At 30.0% G+C, this 10,612-nt stretch overlaps 1 protein-coding gene across 1 annotated transcript in view; it reads right to left on the bottom strand.

Moving 5' to 3' along the window:
• Positions 1-5,478: 5,478 nt before the first annotated feature.
• LOC119835584 (arf-GAP with Rho-GAP domain, ANK repeat and PH domain-containing protein 2) overlaps positions 5,479-10,612 on the bottom strand; it is a 17,726-nt gene continuing 12,592 nt past the window's right edge. Inside the window, exon 11 of the mRNA XM_038360498.1 lies at positions 5,479-10,172. Within this exon, the coding sequence (XP_038216426.1) occupies positions 10,040-10,172 (133 nt within the window). The 3' untranslated portion in view covers positions 5,479-10,039. The remainder of the gene's footprint in view (positions 10,173-10,612) is intronic.

Raw genomic sequence — 10,612 nt, 5'->3', positions numbered from 1 at the left:
ATTTTCTTTTTTCTTTATTACAATATTTATGGCAAGACTAGGTATATACAAGAATTGCTCGTTTAAAGGTATAAGATATAAAAATCTTAATCTGTTGGTAAATAAGTATAGTTCTTATAGTTTTGGAAAAAGTGATAAAGTGACGGACGGACAGACAGATAGGCCTTATAATCTGTACTTACATTATATAATACTTTTATACACTGACTAGGAATAAATACTTATATTTTGTACGATATTATTATACTCTGTTGTGTGTTATTTATAATACTAAAACAGCCGTTGTATACTGAATGCATATTGATACGAGGTACATAAACAACATAATAATTGTTTTTGTTTTTATCTCTGGAACAGTTTGATTGATTTAGACAATTTCACTGTCTGCTGGAAGTTGTAATAAAGAGTTATATGGGTTAATTTTTATTCCAATATATTTCTACAATATAAGTATTATATAGCAAAAATCATTTACGCGGTCGCAGCTAGCAAAAAAATAAAAATATTTGAATTTAGAAATGGTAAAAATGTACTTACAAAATTGCTGATGACTCTGCCTACCATAGACAAATCCATTTTAGTTTTTTATAAATATTTGAAATGTAGTAAGTAGGTGATAAATAACCAGTATTGGATTATCTTGAGAAACAGGTGCTTTCATTCAGCACATTTTACGTTGGTATTATACTTCTTACGAAAATTTAGTCAGCTAAAACGTAGGAGAAATAAGGATAGCCTTCCGTATACATTTTCATTTTATGAAGAGACCAAAATATCGTTGAGTGCGTGCGAAAGAAATCTGTGAACTAACCGCTAGGAATCGCGACACAGCACGAAATGTATTCACATTTTTATGCTCACATGACAAAAGATAAAAATCTATCGTGCTTTCATAAAATAAAGTGGCATTTATCATGAATATAGTAAAAAGTTTCTTCAACGATATGTCTTATAAGGCACTATAACGGTGAAACTGTCGCTATATTTATAGAATACCTTTTATTTCACCTTCATATTATTCGGCGAATGTTCATTTCTAAAATTTACGCTACTCCGCTACAGAAAATGTAGCTGTCGATAAACGTAGATATTAGCTACGGCGTAGTGATGACGACGCATAACATGTGGTTTGTATACCGTGGTATAGAGACTGCCTATAGGCGCCAGGTCTTAGTGGGCTTTAAAATGCAAAAAATATTACCTCCACCTCGTTGTTTCATTAAACTAGTTGTGTAAATCTTGTTTAAAAATAGAAATGTCATGAGTTTGAAATCACTGAGAACTAGCAGCAACTAAGGTTTAAATATATGGTTATAGGACAAGATTGTAAAGGTAGATATAGATTGGTACTTTAAAACAAATCGCCTATGTTGTGAGTTTCACCACGGTAATAGAGCCTTTGTGGAACTCACAACATCAATCTCACGCGAAGACGCGTGTGGATAAATAGAAGATAAATAATATATTTTACATTCTACATTTGATATGGAATACGGGATGATACTTACTAATTAATAATCATAAGGAATAACGTCGGATATATATCTAGTGATATGACATATTAACAATCTGTATCGTTTAATTTTGTACTTACGTGCCCTTCGATTATTTATTTGTAAGATCACATGAAACGTTCCTAACATAAAGTACCTTAAGAGTTCAATTTCATATTAAACATTCACTACAAAAAGAAAACTTGTCAAACTTCTGCAATATAAATACCATAAGCACAAAAAAACATTCTATTTACATAAACATTGTTCACATACATGATAATATCACCGGAGCAAAGTTTGAAATAATTTAAAACAGTACCTGCACTACCATTGAATCGACCATTTCGCTAGTACATACACAGTACACTAAAATAATTTTATAAAGAAAACAAGTAAAAGATCGTGATCTGATTTCCGTGTCTGCACATGTCGTGAAAAGCCCCCGTGTATTTTTTGACTGAGTAGCAAGTTGATTCGTGTCATTTGTATGACAGGCCATGTTCGATATTGCTTACATAAAAAGTACCGATGTACGTTATTTTATCTGTTTTGGGCCATATAATGAGATATCTATGGTAATATGACGTGAAGCGATTCTTGACTCTCGTAGTAAGAGAGTCAAGAAACGCTACAATTTTGAGGCTAACTTTTTTCTTAGATTTAGGACATCTGCTATCAGATTGAAAGAGTACACAATTCATCTTAAAATAACAATCTCTGTCTACCTTCATAATGAAGACTGAAATGCAAGAATAGAATTTCAAAATTGCCAACGCTGGGAGACAAAGAAGAATTCATTCACTTCCACCCCACCCTATATTGAGCAGTGAAAATATATAAGTGTATAATATATTCTGCTTTGTCGAATCTTGAGATGTACCCAATACATAATTTCATTCGTATACCTACCTTTAAATAATATGATAAACCTATAATATTTAACTTTATCGATCTATATATTAATTGTAAAAGATATACACTATTATTTTGTTTGAAACGTCGGGTAGGTATTTCATTATATACCAATAACTATAACGTGTCTGGTTTTTTATTTCGTTTGGACATACACGCCAAATATTATGTTATGCAATTAGGTTATTGTAGGTAAGCTAGGACTGTCTGGAATGTCTGTTGAACTGCGTCAACCCGTTGATTGTGTAGTTTGTGTAAGGCTAGTAACAATACCGTCACTGTACTATAGTTGAGACACTTGATAAAAGGAGTATTGTTTGGTTCAAAGGTAAAAAGAGGTTTAGGTTATATACTAACTGTAATTGTTGACCATGTAGATTCTAGATCGTTGTAATTATTAATAAAGTTAATAAAAAGATTGTGATATTTTAGATATTACATATCAGGAAGTACATTACCTAGTTACTTCAAATTTCAATAATTCTTTAATTTTTGAATATGTTCTATAGCCTACGTATGCACTATGGGCGACGCCGGGGCAGGCTGCTAATATAAAACGTATAGATTTTTTTATGAATATCCCATCTTGTTAATAAACTGTTATTATTAGTCTATAATAAATCATCGATTTCAGAACCTTGATCACTTAAGATATTAGACTTCACCAACCTCCGTGTTATCTTCTTCATCGTCTACGTAATCGTACTTTATAAACGCATATCGTAATTGGTTCTCGAACTGCTGCCGCGCTTCCGCTTTTTCTTGCTTAGTTAGCTTCTCCATTTTGGTTACAATATACTCACATCACTTCAATTAAGTCGAACGTAAAAGCTCTTAACCCCTTCATAATAAACATACGTGACACTTCAATTTTAACTTTACATTAAACAGACTTTCAGTAAATAGAAATGTATGCAGAACGACATTTAAAACACTTGCGTTTTATACTGGAAGTGTGAAACTATCGATAAAACAAGGTGTTAACGTGTAGCAGCGCGGTAGATATTAACATAGATACACCTCTGTTTGAACTTCAATTTGAACAGTGTTATTTTGATGGACGTATAGACGTTTTCATGACATGGAACTACCGCTCTCGAAGACATGTAAACACACGACTCGTAAGAATCCCAAATGCTCATACGAAGTAATGTACGTACATATTTAATTCGTGGATCACTCATGAGCAATAAGTTGCTGATATTTATTGTGACTCGGTTACATAAAGATTTATAAAGGATATCTACTTATATAGGTACCATTGTATTTGCTCCATATGTACCTATCAGCCTCGTAGTTTTTTCAGCAGAATGTATATAATAACTATTTTAAAATTTTTAGGGTTCCGTAACCAAAGGATAACGGGACCCAATCACTAGGATTTCGCCGTCCGTCTATCCGTTCGTCCATCACCAGACTGTATCTCATGAACGGTGGTAAATAGATAGTTTATTTATTCATTTATAAAGTTACATTTGAAATTTATTAAAGATAATCGACAATAGAACAGAATTATATCAATGATGATGTGTTTCTGAAGCTTGATCAACGCTGAGCACACATAAATTGGATGAGTGAATATATTTTTTTTTGCTCGTTATCTCGAGTCCGACTTTTCATGAACAGTTGGTGAAGATCCACTTCGGGGATATGAATAATCTGCTTATATATAATGTCTTGATACATATAAAAAAATGTCATGTAATTGAAGACTTGACTCAATTAAATATTTACTTAGAGATTCCATGTTAATTTTCCACTACAGATAGGTACTAGACTCCAGAATCATTCCCTTCCTTTCTATAACGGTAGCCCAAACCATTTTATAGACAATAACTGCTTTAAGTAATTGATAAGTACTCTACGTTAAATAAGTTAACTCTACTACAATTTTTTGGGTAAATCCAGAACTGACTTTTTTTCTTTTTAACTCGACTACGAACAAAACATCGTTAGATCATATTGAGATATTTGATATACGAGAATCTTTTCGACAAAAAAGCACTACATAGGACAGGCAATAGCAGAAGTAAAAGACAAAGGGAACAGCAGCAATAGGCAATCGGGATTTCAGCCTCGGTGCCAGTCATCAATGATCTAACGGCAAACAAAAATTTGTAAAAAATAAATAACGGTAAAAATATATGCAATACCCACCACAAGTTCAGTATCTTCAATACGACGGAATGGATTCTAAATGGAAATAGCTTGACACAAAATTTCAGACATCTATTATATATATTATAGATCTTTTCTACTTAAAAAAACTGATGAAGAATTACGAATTCTCAAACTTTCAAAGGCTTTTAAGATTGTACAATAAAATTATTTTGTAGCTACATACCCTATTAATTTCTTCCTCGGAAATCATATTGGAGCTATGAGCTTCTCTATTATCCATCGCTAATTTTCAGTACCTGCCGTCACGATAACTTAATGTCCCCTAATTAAGGTACATGGCAAGATTGTTCACAACCAATTATATTAAGTGATCGAACGAAAGCGAAAAATAAGTCAGCCGACGTTATGCGGTGGTAAAAAACAACTGGTACACATTACGTGAACTTTTCAAAGGTTTATTAAAAAGAAAGTAAAGTCAAATTAGAGTAATATGGTTTATTAATGTTAAAAGTAATTTTGTAGGATGCGGCCGTCTCCTGGCGTGCTGGCACGCTCGCGGTTGGCACGACCCGGTACAGCCCCGACTATATTATGCAAACTTATTTTAAATACCACCCTGTCCCCATGTTTACTGCCCTGTTTTAAAGCAGGTTGTTCTTGCGAATATGAATTACAACTGGCAACGCTTGCTATCATTGGTATTCTATATATATCAGTTCTTAAACTTTGTAACTATTAATTTGTTATTGGATAGGATTGATCTAGTTGATTTTGATAGTTGATGTCAGCAAACGATACCTTAACATCTATACTAATAATATAAAACTGAGGATCTTGTTTATTTGTTTGTTTTAAAGCGCTAATCTCAGAAAATATTACACAGATTTAAAAGATTGTTTCACCGATGAATATGTACGTGGCCCCTGAGTGCTATAAATAAAAAAGCAAGTAATTTCATTAATATTTTATTGACTATAGGCAAAAACACATGAGTATATTTCATACACTTACATTAACGCTATTAGATGCACATAATATATTTTGAGATGTAATACTATCTTATCTAAATCAAATTCAACGGAATGATAAAATATGAAAAACACAAATTGATCAATACATAAAAACAATGATAAAAAAGTAAAAAGGTTGAGAAAAATCTTATTTTTAGATTAAAAAATAGCATATTTTCAAACTAAATATATCTAATCGGTTCGCAGACCAAAAATTAGCTTTAAATACATCACATTCGAATATTGTAAAGTTCAAAATAATCCTACATTATAAAATTGCCAATCATAACTTATACATACTCTATAGAGTTCTTAATCTAGTCTAGTGCCGCCAGAACTTACACGTTTTCTATAAAATACGTGTATTGAATGCCCGCATACATGCAAAGTTGGTTAGTCGTGAAATCCTCAAATCCTTGTAGCTGAGTTTAAACGCATATTTTATTAAAAATGAATATATCATTTTGGAGTGGATATTGCTTGCAATTCATCGTGGGCTTTCGCCAGACTGAAGGTCTGTATATTAAATACGATTTTGAAAAGAATAGAAATTTTATACATTAATACTTTTAATTGATTGTACATGTATTTGCACAGAACTATATAACGCTACAGCTTTGGAGTTTAACAATTCCGTTATTTGGGCATTACTAATTGGTGTATTCCATGGTGGGTATGCGAACACTCAATACTCGTATAAACACTACTTAATGCCCCGCCTCTTGTCCTTTAGAAATAAATAAAGTCTGGCGGTAACGGGCTCTTAATCACCAAATATATAATATTTTGAAACAGTTAAAATTTCATTGTATTTACAATTAGTATAATACTTAATAATTAGATGAATTGACTCTAGAAATTGTACGAAGTCTCTTTTAAATTGACCTGATTGCTAAAACTTTAAAATACCTATACGAAAGTTAATAATAATAACTCGCAGTGTTACATGTATACTAATTAACTAATAGTTTACTAATACCTGCCAATTTAATTTTTTGATATTATCATTAATTTATCTAGCTATAAATCAATAATCCTTATAGTACGTTTTTCTTTAATCTATATACATGCAATATTTACTAAAATTATTATTTATCATTTATGAATTGACATTAATAAGTAGCAGAATTTTCTTAAATTTTAGCTTATAAAAAATGTTTGCAAATGATAATCAAGAATGGAATCATTTCTTCTACCTTCATTAAAATAGCATTAAAGTAATGAATAATTGATAAGAATAATCGACATCTCACCTTATTGATCAATTTTGTGTAAAAAATTAATCAAATTCTTACAATACGTATTATTTTGTTTAATAAGTTTACATTACTGCGTGAGTATTGAAGTAATAAAATTCATGGTTTCATTTAATTACAGAAACATCTTAATATATATTGGGGTCAAATATAAATTGCAATTAGCATTGATAAATTTGACACCACGGTGCATTTTACTTGAGTTAATTTTTCTTTGGCTTCCTTTCTACTTTGATAGCATCAACATTGTTTTAATTCCATTCAATGTCATAAATACAAATTAATTCATATTAATCCGTAGTGCCTCTTATACTATCATGTTTTGGAGATTTTGGGATGTTTGTTAATTCAATAACTTAGAAATAATAATAATTATATAAAATTATAATAGACTTATAATCAATATTTTAAGAACATGATGCATGTAAAAAAAGATACGTATTTTTACATATCAAAAAAAAATTAATCATTTCTGTGATAGATATTTCCTACAATTATAAATAAATTGTAAAATAATAAATTGGTTCCGACTAATTCAAATTAATTTGCAGAAGCTTCCTTAACCATATTTGCTACATTTTAATATAATCCAATAATTAAATTTATTTACGAATACATATAACCCTACTATATATTGGTCCAGTCATCTGGTAGTGGTACATTAACCTGGTACGTTCTGAAGGAGTTTTGATTTCCGCTTGGCTACCGCGAAAACGAGTATTGCGTAATACTTTGCGGCAAAACTTTACATTTTCATTAATTATTTTATAATAATTTAGAACTGTTCCCTATATCAAAAGCACTTTAAATGCACAGACTTTCTGCTGTATAAAAACTGGGAAAATACATACATCCAAAAAAATTGCTTATATAATGTCGCGGCCGATCGAGTTGGAATTTTGATAAGATCAATCGAGCCTCAAGGCAATGGAAAAAAGAGATTATCAATAAAATCACCTTCAAAACTCCCAGTAAGCTTTCCATGTACCTAGGTATTTTTAAACCAAATGACTGCACTAACAATATTTATATTATAATTATCTAACGTACATCAAATTGACATCATGTTCTGGGAGTAGACGACAGCGCATGACTGGATTGTTTTGTGAACGTAAATAAAGTATGAAAGAACGTATTTTTCGTTTTCATTTTTATGTGTATTATTATTTTGGATAGAATTGTAAAATTTTGAGACTGATTACAACATTTTTAAGTAACCAAATTGCATTCCCGATTTTATTTCGTTTATTTTCTATTTTATATATTAGTACGTATGTACGTTATGTATTCTGCAGACTACACAATATGATTAATTTATTTATTCAAAATGGGTATATTCATCGGTACTTTGAGATGCATTTCATATTGTGCAGTAATTTAAAATAAAATTATTACATTCACGTGAACTGTAAAGGTGTATGAAAAACATCTATATTTTTCAGCCATGGCTGTCAAATTGTAGTCTTATTTAAAAGGCACGCTTGTGACTGACCCTTATGAGATAGTATTTAGATAAGTGACTATTATTATTAATTTATAACTATTATATAGATATTATATAACTATTATATTATATAAGTATAGTCTTACAGTATTATATACTTTAATTCAATGAAAATGAGTAACTTCATTGTGCACCACAAAAGTGAAAATGATATATAAATAGCTGCTCATCCCGGACCGAAATCTTTTTTGTATTTTTTCAAAAGTTACCGTAATAATCCAATGATTCAAAACTCATTTTATTCAACCGTTTGTGATTTAGAACGTGAAGCTAACGCGACTTTCTATAAGTTCATCCATGCTGAAATTGAGTTCTGAATTATAATAATCAAAAAGCACTCTAGGTGTTACTATAATTTTTAAATGTAATAATAATATTGTATAAACGTGATTCATATAGTATAAATAGAGACTTAAAAGTAGTCTACAATTAGTATATAAATTACATGTAAACCTACAAATACATTATATGTATAATCATTATTTAGGATCATATAATCATAAGATAAAACGTCTCAATAGTAACAAAACATATAATATTATATTCAAATAAAATAAACTATATGTCAGATGAAAATCATACATTTGTGCTTCGTCATGCAAAGAGTTGAAATGTTATTTGGAGTCAAGATCACAGAGATGATTGATTTGTGCTATATTGACTGGAAACCATCACAGAGTTTGTTTTTTTAATATAAAATATTTATATGAAAAATTTATTCGATTCTTGGTAACAATAATTATATATGGTATTTTATTTACTGTCCATGAGTTCGACTATTAAAAATTACCATTAATAATAAAGAAAAGAACGATATTATTCCATTTGATATTTTACAAATAAGTACCTAACAATAAGAACACAATATTTGTGATATGTAATGATTTTTCAAATCATTTATAAAACAATACCTAGAAAATACTTTAAATGGTTATGTAGTAAATTATTAAACAATATTATATTATTACATTTGTTACGTCATTATATTACCTCTATAACCTATGTATAGTTTCTTATAATTTTAAGTATGTTATATATTATAAGATTGTTATTGCAAGTCTAAATAATGCTATATGTAATTATGTATATAATTTATTATAAATTGAATATATAATTAAAAATATGAATTTGATGTGATTATTACATATATATACTAATTACAAGTAATACGTAGTGTAACATTTCTTTATGTTACGATATAACGATAAATAGACAATCATACAATAAAATAATTTTACCTTTAACTTGGATACATAGAACAAATGAGAATATTCCTTGATCACAAAAGAAAAAATATAATACCGATACATAAAAGCACAAAAGGGAAATTGACTATGTTATAGATATACAGACAAGTTAAGTATATCTTAATAAGCTAATCGTTTATTATTATTACTGGTTTATAATACCTCTATAAAAGTGTCATACAGCAGTCCATTAAAACATCACATTCAGCCGAAACAGAGCGCAGTACGTTCTCTAAGTATCACCCATATATTATCACTTTTTATGTTTTAACTAAAACTTTCAGACTTTACAAATAAAATGGCAAGTTTTGAGTGCAAGATCTTCTCTCTCATTGTTATTGTTAATTATCACAGTAGAATTTTTTTACCGTTGCTTCTTTCAACACAATATGAAACAGACGAAATTTTGATGTCACTTATATAACTTATAAGCAGAAATTGAATTAAACATCAATAGGTTATTCTCAAATAATGCATATGTACCTTTTGAGGGCTAAGTGATAACAAGTCTAGGCGTGGGTAGAATACTAGAATGTTCTCCGAACATCAACGCGGCCATCCACTTGAGCTGGTCCTCAGTCACCGCCCCTGCGATGGTGCATCCGAACCATGGACGATCTTTACTCCTGTTTATAAATAAACAGAATTATAAATAATCTCAATTTTCTCTATATTACACTTTTAAATAGAAAAAAAAACACACATAAATTATCTTCACTAATATTCTAAATGTATTTGTTTGTTTATCTATCTTTTACGTCGCAACGAAGCTATTATCTGACGTGATTTTTGTGCCTCAACATAGTTAGCAAGCTAGAAAATGATATAGGCTACTTTTAACCGCGGTGATACATTTCATCATTCCCTTGCGAACACATGGGTATTTCATATAGCTCCGCAGGCGTACCCGCGTGTCACATACCAGTTATTTATAATTTACAAGGGCCATGTACAATGCAAGAAACAATAATAATCATAGAGCCAAACATCCTTATATACCTAGTCTTGCCATAAATATTGTAATAAAGAAAAAAGAAAATTGTTAACTGCAAATAACATTTATTAC

This window comes from Zerene cesonia, chromosome Z, assembly GCF_012273895.1.
Source record: "Zerene cesonia ecotype Mississippi chromosome Z, Zerene_cesonia_1.1, whole genome shotgun sequence".
NCBI lineage: Eukaryota > Metazoa > Arthropoda > Insecta > Lepidoptera > Pieridae > Zerene > Zerene cesonia.
The sequence above is the reverse complement of the archived record's forward strand: the minus strand, read 5'-3'. Positions and strand labels throughout refer to the sequence as shown.